Source organism: Macaca mulatta, chromosome 6, assembly GCF_049350105.2.
Source record: "Macaca mulatta isolate MMU2019108-1 chromosome 6, T2T-MMU8v2.0, whole genome shotgun sequence".
Taxonomy (NCBI): Eukaryota; Metazoa; Chordata; class Mammalia; order Primates; family Cercopithecidae; genus Macaca; species Macaca mulatta.
This window is the reverse complement of record NC_133411.1, coordinates 168,036,111-168,051,504: the sequence shown is the minus strand read 5'-3', so window position 1 is coordinate 168,051,504 and position 15,394 is coordinate 168,036,111. Positions and strand designations below refer to the sequence as shown.

General features: G+C 38.0%; 1 protein-coding gene across 8 annotated transcripts in view; it reads left to right on the top strand.

Annotated features, from left to right (window-relative positions):
- Window positions 1–8,851, top strand: part of RNF145 (ring finger protein 145) — a 347,885-nt gene extending 339,034 nt beyond the window's left edge. For all 8 annotated transcript variants that reach the window (XM_077937407.1, XM_077937406.1, XM_015141338.3 and 5 more), the window contains 3 exons: window positions 3,492–3,639; window positions 4,626–4,982; window positions 7,234–8,851. In XM_077937407.1, coding sequence (XP_077793533.1) covers window positions 3,492–3,639; window positions 4,626–4,982; window positions 7,234–7,599 — 871 coding nt within the window. In that variant the 3' untranslated portion in view covers window positions 7,600–8,851. The remainder of the gene's footprint in view (window positions 1–3,491; window positions 3,640–4,625; window positions 4,983–7,233) is intronic.
- The last annotated feature ends 6,543 nt before the right edge of the window (window positions 8,852–15,394 follow it).

Sequence of the window (15,394 nt, the reverse complement as noted above, 5' to 3'; positions counted from 1 at the left end):
CTATAAGAGGAATACCTCCCAATTCACTCTGTGAAGCCATTCACTCTGTGAAGCCATTGTAATCCCAGTATTGAAATAAATCAGGCAATTTGAGAAAAATAAAGTATTTCACTCATAGCAGGAGTTTTACGAGGCATTTGTAATGTTGGCTTAAGGTAGACCAGTGGAATAGAAACCCCAGACTGACCCACATATGGGTGGAACTCTGGTATATGACAGAAGTGGCATGCCAGATGAGTGGAGACAGGTGCTAGTCTATAATGAAGCTAGAAAAACACTGGATTCCTATTTCGCACTACAAACAAAGTAACTCCAGTATGTTAGGGACTTAAATGTCAAAAACAGAAAGTTAAAATTCCACTGAGATTAGTGTATTTTGGATGTTTGAGTAGGAAAAAATTTCTTAAACTGACAGAACTGACTATGGAAGACCGAGTTTGACTATAACTGTGAAAGAAAAGATTAATACATTTAACTATTAATATTAGAATTAATAGCAGTTTTTAAACCTAAAGATAAGTTAGAAATGGTCATTACAAACTGGAAGAAAGTATTTCTGTATGTACTCCTGATCAAGAATCGCTCCTACACATCGGTAAGAGAAATGGACACAAAACATGATAAGGCATTTAGGAAAAGAGAAGACAGGCAAACATGAAGAGAAGTTCAGCATCATTCATGACAAGGGAATTGTGAAGGCCACAGCGAGATACTGTCTTACACGCAGTCAAATGGAAGAAGGAGAGAGAAAGGGGAGGGAAAAATCTGCCAGTACCTATGATGGGGGAAGTTGCAGCTCTACAGGATATCATCCCATGGTACTGGTGAGAGTGTAAAGTGGTGTAGTCACTTTGGAAGAGAGTTTGGCATGATCTCCTTATAGGTATATATTCAAAGACTCTTGCACGTGTACAGTAGGAGACATGTAGAAGAATGTTTGTAGAACAGTTCACCTCACCAGAAGCCTGGGAACAACCCAGATGCCAATACAACAAGAAAGTAGATGATAAAATGTGATAATAGTCACAGTGCTATGTTAAAAATAGTGACCCACAAAACAGTATGAATGATCATAGCAGCACGAGGTAAAAAAGTAAATCCAGAAAAATGACAATGTAGGATATTATTTTTATGTTAAAAACAAAACTTTAAAATGTGTAATACTTAGGAATACGTATAGATAAAACCAAACTATAAAAAGGGAAGCAGGCAAGAGAATGAAGCACACAGGATTCAAGATAGTGGTTTCATGGGGTGGAGGGGCGAGCGAGGACGTGGTACATATAGGCAGGCCTGCCCCTGTCGTTAGATGTGGCTTATTGTCCAGGCCTTCACCTTATGTGGGAAGTGGGTTAATAAATGCTTGTTACATTATTTACAGTAGTTAATTAGATTACTGACTAAATAAAAGGAGGGACATGCAGAGACCAATGATGATAGTACATCGTTAGTCAAGGATTGTGATGAATTCAATTCCGTGTACTGGGGATTAAAAAAGGAAAGGAAAAGCATCCTAATTCTCAAGTTAGAGGACAATTAAGAGATGATACTGATAGTTCATGAAACAATTTTTTTATTATTAATGAAATAATTGTTAAGGGGAAAATCTTCTTAAATATATCTTTGGAGTTGCTTGAACTATAGGTAATTTCCATGTTTAGCTTAGGGGAGGGTGTGTGAGTTAGTTTTAGCCATAGAAACAATTGGTTATTTTATCTGTAAATTTTATTGCAGTTTTTAACAAGGAATATTAGAACTATAGTCTACTTATTCAAATTATATAGCAAATTTTCAAAAGGCAAACATTTTAGGAAATGGGTTGTCATTTTATAGTGCTTAACCTATTAATTTCTCAAGGTTTCAATGTAATTTTCCCTTATTCTTTTTATATTTTATTTGAAATTTGATTTTAACTTTTTAGATAAGGACATATATGTGTGTCTATGTATATGTTTGTGTGTATATATCCACCTGTATTAAAATTAGACATAAATGTAAAACTCTTGACATAACATTGTTGTATATACATTTCTGTGTGTGTGCCTAAATATATGTATGTGTGTTTATAAATATGTACATATTTCATATAAATGAATCATAGCTGGCTTGATTTTAAAAAAATATATTTAAGGTTATAAGGCAGATTGCCCTATTAGAGCTATAATTCATCATCTAAGACAATAAAGCTACTATGATGGTAATTCCTTCTTGCCTGCCTTTCTTTAAAAAGTTAAAATTGCTGAATCTCAAAAGCTACTGACAAGTTTACATTTGTTCCTTAATTTCTGATTATTATTATTATTGTTAGTTTTTGGCAAGAAAAAATGTAAAACACTATCCAAAGTATGCAGCTTTAATTTTCATCATAATAATTAACTTTCTTCTCTGAATTACTGATTATGTTAGGACCGCACTGTATAGCATTTGACCTTGTGTGGTAATTTTTACTTCCTGCGTATATTATAATTAAAGGTAGGAAAGATGATTTATGTTATTTGTGTCTCTTTGAGATGCTTTACCTGGATTTGAGAACATATCACAGATGTTGATATTTAATTAAAACAGCTTAATTTTTTTTGTAGCCATGAGCTTTAAACTATTTCAATTGAAAGCCAAATTTGTTTAGCTTGAACTAGCCTAAAGGGTTTAAAGAAATGGAGAGCATGATGGAGGAATTTCTAGTGGGATGTAAGAGTGCTTGTGTTTTGCTGAGAGGGCAGTTAGTTAACCATCTTGGTTTATGAGGAACAGATTTGACAAGCTTGGATGGAAAAATTGGGAGTGGAGGACCTCAAAGGCCAGACTTAAAAATTTAGAGACAGTGTTGAAAATATTATGATAGTAGAGCTTTAGGAAGATTAGTCTGGCTGGCAGTGTCCTGGATAGATCAGGACTGGAGGAGGGAGGAAAACCAGCTAGTAGATCTTACAATACAGTTGCTCTCAGTCACATCTCCCACTTCCCCTGACCGCAACAGATGTGAGGATAAATGTACCTACTCATTGGAGAGTCATTCCTGTTAGTGACACTGCACTCACTGTAGCAGAAATTCTCATCACAAGTGGAATGAGTGGGAGGAGGGTGTCATAAGATTTATGTTATTTGAAAAATAACATATGTTATGAAAAAGACCACAAATTATTCTGATACTCCCTCCCTGTCTTAACCAGGACAAATTATTGAAATTGTTAAGGTTTAAGGCTACAAAAGCCTGAAGTAATTTGAAATTGCTAGGAGTAGCAATTGAAAGCAAACTATTGAGGAACGAAAGAAAATCAGTGGTACTTTGCAGTTGACTGAGTGTGGTGACTTTGACATGCCAAGCCTGTGTGACTTGGCCTGAACTCTAGTGCAGTGACTGGCATGGAGAAGGGTGTTCAGCGAGGAATTTGTGAAATTTAATCATGGCACCGGAGATGTTAGCTGCTGATGTGAGTGGTTGTGCTACTAGGTGGCAGGCACTTAAAAAGAATAATTTTTTCTTTTTCCAGGAGCTTGTGGAAACACTTCCGTGCTGTAAGCCTTTGTTTATTTTTATTGGTATTCCCTGCTTATATGGCATATATGATTTGCCAGTTTTTCCACATGGATTTTTGGCTTCTTATCATTATTTCCAGCAGCATTCTTACCTCTCTTCAGGTAAGCCTATGATTAATTGACTCTGTATAATAACTGATTCTGTTATTTTTGCTCCCAGAAAAGGAATTAAATTTTTTCAAGATGAATGATTATAAGTGTACTACTGAGGTGATAACTTCTCTCTCTCTCTTTACTAGAACACATATTTATTTGAGCACAGAAGGTAGATGGCAGGTTATTAAAATATTAGATAAACCTATTAATGTCACTGTATTTTTTATGAAGGTAATTAAGCCTTTCAGTTTCTCTTTTTCAAAATGGTGTGATACAGAGATGTCACATAAATCTTAAATTGATAAGTAACTAAAACAATAAATATTTTTAGAGCTTGTGTTAGAGCTTATTTGGAGTGTGTTTTTTTAAATTAAATTCCACTAAAAAATACCAATAGTTTCATGATGTATATAAATATGTATGTATCTGATGTGTGTGTATTACACACATACAGACATGATACATGTTTCGCAGACATGCACACACAAAATATTGCCCTAGAAATAATAAGCTTATTGTAACTTGAAGATCTTTGCTACCTAAGTTAAGAAGTAAAAGAAAATGTAACACTGACAGTGAAGAGTTATTCATTATTTTTTGTAGAAGTAAAAGTTCTTTGAGAGTTGTGAACAGGAGTGACTATGGTATGAGGAAAATTAAGATGGAGTTGATGAGGTTTGGTGACCTAAGGAATAAGGGAAAAAGATGAATCAGAAAATTGATTACTCATCAGAATAATTTTAGGAAAGTCATGTCTGACGGTGTGGCTTTTTGTTGTCTGTGCCTGGATTACTAAGATCACCCACATTTTAGTTACATCAGTGTCTTCTCTTTAGAGTTGATTTTTTATTTATTTAAAATATTTTTTTCCCTGGATACTCTGCTGTAGATTTGAAATATTGCATCCTAAAAACACCAGGAATGTGTTATTGTTTAAAGCCTATGAAAAAAGTCTCTTATCATATTTCAAGATACGTACATTGTTTTTTCAGGTTCTGGGAACACTTTTTATTTATGTCTTATTTATGGTTGAGGAATTCAGAAAAGAGCCAGTGGAAAACATGGATGATGTCATTTACTATGTGAATGGCACTTACCGCCTGCTGGAGTTTCTTGTGGCCCTTTGTGTGGTGGCCTATGGCGTCTCAGAGACCATCTTTGGAGAATGGACAGTGATGGGCTCAATGATCATCTTTATTCATTCCTACTATAACGTGTGGCTTCGGGCCCAGCTGGGGTGGAAGAGCTTTCTTCTCCGCAGGGATGCTGTGAATAAGATTAAATCGTTACCCATTGCTACGAAAGAGCAGCTTGAGAAACACAATGATATTTGTGCCATCTGTTATCAGGTAACTCCTTCAATAAGAATCTGTTTGGGTAAGTCATACAGTGTATCCCTTGGGACTGTAACCATAGGGACTGTAACCATATTAACCAAATTCAACTTAAATTTCTAGGCAGAATTATCTTCTGGATTAAAAAAAAGTGGACCTCAAATATTAAAGACCTGATAAAATATTTCCATTTTATTTCTAAATTAAGTTTTAAATTTAGTCCCTTGGGTTCTAATGTATTGTTGTTTTCAACATTATTGCTCACCCATAAATAAAGGAAAAACAGGTTAGGTGCATTTTATATTTACTCCTGAATACACACTCACACGGACTATCGAATATACTATCAATGAGGGGTCAGCAACTCCTGAAAAGTGGTGTGCCAAAATTCTGACTCTTTTCCCTCTAGTATTCCCAGAGTGGGGAAGAACTATTCATGTACCTAACATAGGTAGAGAGAATATGTGCCCACCTCTGGGTTGCTAAATATCTGAGGATACAAGCATTTGGTGGAAGTGGGTGGATGTGGCAAAGTGCCAACTGATGTACAATTGAAGTTGGCCTACTTACAGTCTTTGGCACATGCACCATAAAGAGCCTGATGATTGCATTCTGTTACAAATTAAAGGTAGTACTTAAATCACTTCGGAAATAAAACAACAAAAAGACCTAAAGTTTAATCATCAGTCACCCATGCAAGAGGCTGCACTGTTGGAAATATGGACAGAGATAATGGCCAACAGCAGAAGCTGTGTGAGATGATGACCAGCAGCAGAAACTGTGTCCCATTTTTAAAATCACTCTCTTAAGAGTGTAGGCTGGTAGACTAAAACTATAGACAGTGTCATCAATATACAGGGGATATTCTTACTTAAGGATTGCTTTTGTAGTTTAGGTGGGGTATGTATGTATTTGTGCATATTTAAATTTGTGCGTATTTAAGAATTTTTTTCTAATAGTAAAATACAACTACCAATTTTTTGTTGTGATTAGAACATACTTTTTGATCCTAGCTAAACAATGGTTTCCAGGTTGTTTTTGGATTTGAGGGGACTGAGGAGTAATATAGGGTTCCTGCCTCCCTTCAAAGTAGCCATTCTCTTAGTTGTGTTTATTATTAAAGTGAACCCTAGCTCTTTTGTGCTAGGTAGCCTTATTGTACTCAGGACAAAGCACATCAAAACAGAGTCGGAGCACCTCAGCTTCAGCAGCTGATGCCTGAACATTCCATCTCGGGGATTCAAGAGTCCTGTTTGTATTTCCTGTTGTCACATCACTTTTTTTGAGGTGCTAGAACTACCTGCTGATATCATATGGAAAATGAGAGTACAACTGCTTAGCTTCCCAGCTGGCTGCTTTTCCTTGGATGGCTTTCTGCTTAAAAGTTGACTCCCAGGTGTTACCAGTTCTTGGCAAGGAATTTCTGGGATATCCACACCTCCTTGTTTTGGGACTTTAAACAAAATTAATGATTGATTCGCCAAATGTATGTCTTTATAACTTCATGTCTCCAGGCTTCCCTCTTCATATATATCTTATGCAAGAAATATCAGTTTAATAAGGAGTACACCACTCCTTATTCCAGTGGTTATCAAATGTGTGTAAAAGTCACATAGGTGACTTGTTGTACATCATGATATATTCCACTTCAGTAGGTGTTTCGTGGCCCAAGACTATGTGTTAACAAGTGATTCTTATGCAAGTTGAGAAACACTGGCTTATATAGACCAGGTCTTGGAAACTGAGTATATACATTGTCCCTAATGAGAGATTGCCACTTCCTTGCCAATATCCTGGTATTATATGGCTGATTTTGTCTCCTTGCCAATAATTTCATCATAGAGTAATGTGTTCAGCTGTGTTGAAGCAAAACTGTAGAAAAAGTCCTGTCTTCATCAGATTTTCTGAGGTTGTAATTATACTCTTGTCATACCAGTGGAGACCCAGTAATCATACTGCAACAGTTTTGTAACACTTGCATTTCATATTGAGGCAAAACCCAGTTATAAAGGTAGCTTCTTCCTCATTTTTGGTTTTTCCTTCACTTTTAGAAAGTACTTAGCCAGTGGTTCTTGCATTATTTGTATATGGGGGATCTGTGGTGGCAGCAGGATTATTACTGATACATAAAGTAAGTTTTATTCTGAGATCTATGTTACAAATTTTTTATTGTGGGAAAGAAATGTTAGAACCAGAACTTTGGGGATAGCACCAAAGATTCTAGAAAACGGACATTTATAAGGTATCTATTTTCCCCCTCTTCTAGGACATGAAATCTGCTGTGATCACGCCTTGCAGTCATTTTTTCCATGCAGGGTGTCTTAAGAAATGGCTGTATGTCCAGGAGACCTGCCCTCTGTGCCACTGCCACCTGAAAAACTCCTCCCAGCTTCCAGGATTAGGAACTGAGCCAGTTCTACAGCCTCATGCTGGAGCTGAGCAAAACGTCATGTTTCAGGAAGGTACTGAACCCCCAGGCCAAGAGCATACTCCAGGGACCAGGATACAGGAAGGTTCTAGGGACAATAATGAGCGCATCGCCAGACAACCAGATAACCAGGAAGGGGTTTTTGACCCCAAAGAATATCCTCACAGTGCGAAAGATGAAGCACATACTGTTGAATCAGCCTAGAGGAAAAGAAGCAGGAATGATGCTTTGATACTCTGGAGGAGAAGTTAAGATGGAATTCATGCTCTGATTTGAGGAATGAAAATGAGATGATCAGGCAGGAAACTGACATTCCAAGGATCTAATCCAGGAAGTCCTCTCATTGGGGACCACCTGCTTTCATCCGCTGACATTGTGGGAGAAATTTTGCAATGTATGCTAATCAAAATGTATTTATATGTTCTATGCTGATGTTTTATAGAGGTTTGTGAAGAAAATTCAACCTCAGCAACTTCAGAAACTGCCCCTGATACGTGTGAGAGAAATAAAATCAGATTTAAGTGTTGAAGGGACTCAGGAAGTGAGGATAAAGAGCATGAAGATAGCATGGGAAGAAGCAGGCAGAAGTGGAACTGAACTTTCACTCTCCGTGGGACAGATCAATCTCATCATCAACTCTGAATAGCGACCAGCCCTCTCCTCTACCCCCTTTCTCCTCAGTTAATTGGAACTCAGTCAGGTGGTGATTGAGTCTTGTACAGCACTGAAATGAAATCAAAGATGAAGAAGCATTGATTGTATTCAAAGATTGAAGCACGCTCATACTTTGTATGTGCTTTAGGGAAGGGGTGGGTGGGCACTTGGGCCTTGCGGGTGCATTCATGTAATCTGAGACTCTTGAACTTTATGACGGAGTCTTCAATATTTTGATGTATATGAAACTTTTGTTAATATGTTGTATACTTCGCTGGCTGTGTGAAGTAAACTAAAACTCTAATGAACACTTTGGAGTCCGCTTTAGTGAAGGAGACCAAAGTGGGAAGGGCTTTAGGGCACTGATAGAGGCCCTGGGTGTACTTTTCAATCCTGTGTGATGTTTAATTCTTGCAACTGAATTAAAACAGTGTTAAATTATGGCAATATTTGCACCTTGGGAATGAGTACATAACTGTATGATCACACTCTGCAAATGCCACTTTTAAAGCTGTTAATAGACTTTGCACCTTTTCTTTGACAAGGATGTGTCATATTTAAATTTTTACATTCATCATGGCTACAGGTAGAACTGGGGAGGGGGGAATGTAATTTTTTATGGGAATTTTGATATGAAAAGAAACTAGTCATTTATTTATACAATAGGCTTGGCTCAAAAAGTGTTTTTCAGACCTCGGTATTCCTAATGTGGGATGTGACTTTATTTTATTTTTAGTAGCAAATTTGGATGTAGACTGACAGACATAGCTGAATGTCTTAATAAATTTAAATTTGAAGATAATTATGTTTTGTTCCTGTGGTTTGTTGTCATTATGAAGTGCTTTTTTGTTTTTAATTTAGTTGGACTTACGTGTTGATCCTTGTCAGAAATGCCCTGTAGATGGCAAAACTGATTGAAAAGGACCATTTCTTTGAAATCTTCTACACCCACTGTTAGCAAACTTAGCTCTGCTTCAGAAGTGTTTGGGGAGCTTTTTATTTTAAAAAAGTATACATTTCTGAACTTTACTTCTGATTCAGATTGAATCAACCTTTTGGGGTGCCTGAGCATTTCAGAGCTTCTATCCAGCTAGCCTAACACTAAGGCAGTGTGACTTTTTTGGGGGTGGGGGGCGGAAAGTATCTAGGCTAGAATTCATTTCTCCCCTGGTGTGCTGAAGGTTTATCATCTTTTTGGTGCTCTGTGTTAGGCAGACGACAAAGCAGATAGCTCCCTCTAGTGGTAAGAAGGCTACTATCCAAAGACCTAGCAGTAATTATCTGGGATTTTAATAAAAATAGAGTTCTTCGGAATCACTTTCACATTATAATACACTTTTTACTTCTCAATAACAAATGGATCCCAGCTGTACATACCAAATCAGATGAGTCTGTTGGTAGCCTTTTGGACAAATGTCACTGTGTGTATTTCAGGAGGAATATATTACGTGGTTGTAACAGAAAACCTCAAGATTATAGTGGCTTTAAAACCACAAAGATTTATGTCATGCACGTACACTACAAGGATACCATTTGGTGCAGACACTCAGGGATGTAGGCTGGTGGAACAGCCACTGTTGAACTTTCTGGATGGTCATGCCAGGGGGAAGACTGCAAGGCTGTACACCAGCAATCACATGCTCCTCCCTGGTATGGACATGTCACTTCCACTCACTCCCTTGGCCAGAACTACTAGTATGGCCCCACCAGCCACAACAGGACAGAAGCTGTCTTCCATGTCCTAGAAAGAGCATATCAGTGACCAGCCCTCTGGTAGAGCAAGACTACATTTTACAGATTATTCAGAATTTGGGAGCACACCTGTGAATGTTTCCAAGTATACCAATTGGGAGCCTCTGACTTAATTTGTTTTGTCCTTATGTACTGGAGAGTAGCATTGTATAATGTCATCCATATTCAAAATCTAGTCATTTTTTAATAGCTTCCAACTCACTGCAGAGTTTTTGACTTAGGAAGAAGACAAAGTTTAACCACCTGGTTTGTTCTACTGAAGAGAAAATGAGAAAGATTCAGTTCCCCTTGTATTTTGCTTGATCAAATGGAATCATCAGTTCCCTTATGAGTCCTTTTTAGGTCACTTTTCTTGTCTACTTAATGGTTTCCAGTGTTTTCAGACAGTGCATACCTATTTTCACGCATCAATATTCCCTTAAAAACTTTGTAATAAGGTCTGTCACCTTATGAACTTTGCCATCAAAATTAGTACTGTGACAATCCTTTATCAGTCCTCTTGGATTTAGGGAGATGGGCAGCACAGAGGGATAAAAGGGGCTTGCACTAAGGACAGGAGCTCTGGATTATAATTTTAAGTCCTCTATGATCTTTAGTTAGCCTTTATTTTTCTGGGTTTCAGCCTCATCTGAAAAAAAATTACTGAAGTGTCATTCTGTTTCAGGTTTTGCCCATCTGTATTTTTAATCCTCACCACTGACTGAGTAATGAGCTTCATATTTTTTAACAGTTTTAAACTAGAGACAGATGCTTCTTTTTTTTTTTTTTTTTTTTTTTTTTTTTAATGTGCTGTGCTACATACTCAACTTACCTAAGATTCAGTTCACCACTATATTCCCAGTCTCTGGTACACGGCAGGAGCACTCTAAATATCTACAGAATGAACAAATAAACTTAGCAGGCGGCTCCTCATATCAACCCTGTAGTGTAAAAATGGCAGAGAATTCTATTCTTTCCAGAGGCAGAGAGCATAATATTGCATGGCAACTAAATGAAGTCATTTCTGTGAGTGGGTTTTGATCGTCTTAACTGATCAGATCCTGAACTCAGTTGCTAGAGCAGAAATTACAAATTTGGGGCCTTCTGGGGAAATCTGGGCTGATAAATTTTGCTTTGTTGTTTGGCCTCAATGATACATTTATTTATTTTTTTGAGATGGAGTCTTGCTCTCACCCAGGCTGGAGTGCAGTGTCACAATCTCAGCTCACTGCAACCTCCGTTTCCCGGGTTCAAGTGATTCTCCTGCCTCAGTCTCCCAAGTAGCTGGGATTACAGATATGCGCCACCACACCTGGCTAATTTTTATATTTTAATAGAGACGGTTTCACCAGGTTGGCCAGACTGGTCTCGAACTCCTGGCCTTAAGTGATCCACCCGCCTTGGCTTCCCAAAGTGCTGGAATTACAGGCATGAGCCACCATGCCTGGCCTCAATTGTACATTTTTAAATGATATTTTTAAAAATATTTGAATCAGTTGCCAGCCATTTAAAAATTGCAGGATTGTACATGACAAACTCAGTTTCTGTCTTCTTGTGAAAAATTGGAAGTGCTGGCTGCATAGGCCACTCATTCTTGCTTGGCAACAGCATAAGCTGGGGTGGGCTGAGTTTCTAATTCACCCCTGTTCTCTCCACCACAGCTTACTCTAGCAGATTAGATTGCTGTCATCAGACTCTTCTGTTTGCTTAGAAGATGCTGTAAGTGATCACTGGGCAAGTTCGACATCTCATTTAATAACAGATCCTATATGAATATGTATAGTGCAGATATTCGGTATTGATTAAAGTGAAAAACGCGATTAAAAAGCAGAAGCAATGTGTATAAATTTGATATTCATTTATGGAAGTATAGAACGTGTTTGTTTTTCTTTAATGACAGGAGTGCAGTAAAAGAAAAAAAAACTGAGCAAGTGTTTTATTCGAAGACATTTTAAATTTCAATCTATGCTAGAATTTTGCATTTTGATATCACCAAGTTGTTTCATGACCAGTGTTTCTCAACCTTTGATGGGCGTTGGAAGCAGGTTGGGAAGCTTGTGAAAAATACAATGCCAGCAGGGCACGGTGCCTCACGCCTGTAATCCCAGCACTTTGGGAGGCTGAGGCAGGTGGATCTCTTGAAGTCAGGAATTCAAGACCAGCCTGACCAACATGGTGAAACCCCATCTCTACTAAAAATACAAAAATTAGCCAGGCATGGTGACACATGTTTGTAATCCCAGTTGCTTGGGAGGCTGAGGCAGGAGAATCACTTGAACCTGGGAGGCGGAGGTTGCAGTGAGCCAAGATTGTGCCGCTGCACTCCAACCTGGCTAACAGAGTGGGACTCCATCTAAAAAAAGAAAAAAGGAAAATACGATGCCTAGACCGAGTCCCATAGATTCTGACTGGGTAGGTTTGGGGGAGCCTGATATCTTACCTTTTCCAATTTTTCAGATGATTCTGATTCTATGGAAATGAGAGTATCTTTTATTTAAATATTCCTGCTATTTCAGTGAGAGGGGGCTCCTTGTTCTTGGATCTACCGTTTTTATGGAAGAAGATTCTTAGAGAAGAAATACACGTGAGTTTTGCCTCTGGGAAACATTGGTGGTTAAGGATTTCAGCAAACATTACAACCAATAGGGTTTCTACAGTGAAGCAGTAAAGCCTGGCTGACGCATTATGCAGGTGTGCATGTGCCATCTGGCCAAATCTACCAACCTTTTTTGGTTGGCTGACCACCCAGAAGTGTCTTAAGCTATTTATATTTGAAGGTAAAATGCTGTTGGCACCCCTTCCACCTCTCCTTTCCCAAGCATGAAACATTAAAGAATCACAGAATTTTGGAAGCAAACCAGCCTTCAGAGATCTAGATCAGTGGTCCTACTTTACAAGAGAACCAATTATCAATGTGCCCAAGGCCACACAATTGATGGCAAAGCGGGGAAGGGTGCTCAGGTCTCCTGAATCCAGTCCGATGCTCTTTCTGTTACACTTTCTCAACTCAAAAAAGATCCAAACACCCATGTGTATTTTGTTGCATTCAATAAAACGTGTATTAACTTTAAAGATATTACACGTGAGATTTGGTGAAAATCTGAAACAATTTCTGAGATATAATATTTAAAATTATCAATTTGAGATCAAATGTCTGGCAAATTATGTAAAAAGGGAAAGCAGTGAAAAAATATGGGATGTAGAATAAATCTTAATATATGGCAAGCCACAATCCATCAAGATTTGGAGTTGGAAACCGTTGGCTACAAAATACCCTCGTACCATTTAATACAAAACACCTTCTGCATAGTAGTTAGAGCCACAGATCCGTGCAGACCATGTAATCACACTATTTGCAGGAACAGATGGGCTGTGTTTAAAACTGGGGAGTCAAGCCTTGGTTTAGAGAATTTTAAAATATAAAACTGCTTCCTTTCCAAGATAAGTATTAAATCATCCTAAGAAACACATGTGGGGGATACATAGACATAAACACTGTAAATTCCCATTTTTTTCTCTAGTTGATTAATCTTTTCTGAAGTCATCTTCCCAAAATTACCTTGAAACTCCTCCCCTACCCCTATAAATCCCAAATTTTAAGGGGGGCAATTATGTTTATTTTTGTTATTATGAGCTATATTGTGCAACTCAAACGAATAAACTTGAGAGATGGTCACCTCTATGTGTTTTGGTGCTGGTGCTGGTGCTGGTGGGGGACTGATATTGGAAAGGCCATGTATATTAGAAAAGTGTATTCACAAGGGAAGGAAGCCAATTAGCTGAGCTAACTTGTATCATAACATTTTAGACTTTCAACCATTTTAGGCTTTCTCACAGCCTGCCTCCATGCCACTGCCATTTATCTTTTGTTATGGGTTTAGGTTTTTGTAGTTTATTCTACATTTAAGAAGAAAAAAAGCAAATATAGCTTGAACAAATGATACCTGATAAATGAATATTCTCAGCTGGGTGAGGTGATTCACATCTGTAATCCCAGCACTTTGGGAGGCTGAGGAGGGAAGTGTTTTGAGCCCAGGAGATTGAGATCAGCCTGGGCAACATAGGGAGAACCTGTCTCTACAAAAAATTAAATATTATCCAGGCATGGTGGCATGTGCCTGTAATCCCAGCTCCTCGGGAGGCTGAGGCGGGAGGATTGCCAAGCTGGGGAGATCAACGCTGCAGTGGCTGTGATCATGCCACCGCACTCCAGCCAGGGTGACAGAGCAAGACCCTGTCTCAAAATAAATAATAATAATATAATAATATTAATAATAACAAAAAAAAGAAATGCCACCAAAGTGTACTTGTTGTTTCAAGGGGAAGGAAAAAACATCTTTTTAAAAAGATGAGAAGCAATATTAACTACTTAGAAAAAGAACTTGAATATTTAATTTATTTATTTTTAAGATGGAGACTTGCTCTGTTGCCCAGACTGTAGTGCAGTGGTGTGATCTTGGCTCACTGCAACCTCTGCCTCGTGGGTTTAAGCGATTGTCCTGCCTCAGCCTCCCTAGTAGCTGGGACTGATCTGCCCACCTCGGCCTCCCAAAGTGTTGGGATTACAGGCGTAATCCCACCTCACTTGCAGGTGAGCCACCGTGCCCAGCCAGAACTTGAATATTTTTAATGTAACATGGGGCCGACACATACCTTACATCACAAATGCAAATAAAAACATTTTGCTTAGTCAAATGTATGTGCATATATAGATTACATTCTGCTTAGAAGATGTGTGGATGCAACAAAAAAAGAAAACTGTAGCCCAATATCCCTGATAAACATAGATGCAAAAATCCTCAACAAAATGCTAGCTAACCCAATCCAACAGCATATCAAAAAGATAACACATTATGATCAAGTAGGCTTCATTACCAGGGATGCAGGGATGGTTTAACATATACAAGTCAATAAATGTGATACATCAAATAAACAGAACTAAAAGCAAAAATCATATGATCATCTCAATAGACGCAGAAAGAACATTTTATAAAATCCAGGATCCCTTTATGATAAAAACCCTCAACAAAGTTGGCACAGAAAGGATATACCTCAAAGTAATAAAAACCATCTATGACAAACCCAAAGCCAACATCTTACTGAATTGGGAAAAGTTGAAAGCATTTTCCCTGAGAAATGGAACAAGACAAGGATGCCCATTTTTATCACTTCTATTCAATATAGTCCTGGAAGTTCCAGCCAAGGCAATCAGGCAAGAGAAAGAAAGAAAGAAAGGGCATCAAAATTGGAAAAGAGGAAGTCAAACTGTCACTGTTCACCAATGATATGATCATATACCTAGAAAACCCTAAAGACTCATCGGAAAAGCTCCTAGATCTGATAAATGAATTCAGTAAAGGTCTCAGGATACGAAATCAATGTACAAAAATCAGGGGCACCGCTATACATCAACAACAACCAAGCTGAGAATCAAATCAAGAATTCAACCCCTTTTACAACAGCTACAAAAATAAAATAAAATACTTAGGAATATACATAACCAAGGAGGTGAAAGATCTCTACAAAGAAAACTACAAAACACTGCTGAAAGAAATCAGAGAGAACACAAACAAATGGAAACACATCCCATGCTCATGGATGAGTAGAATCAGTG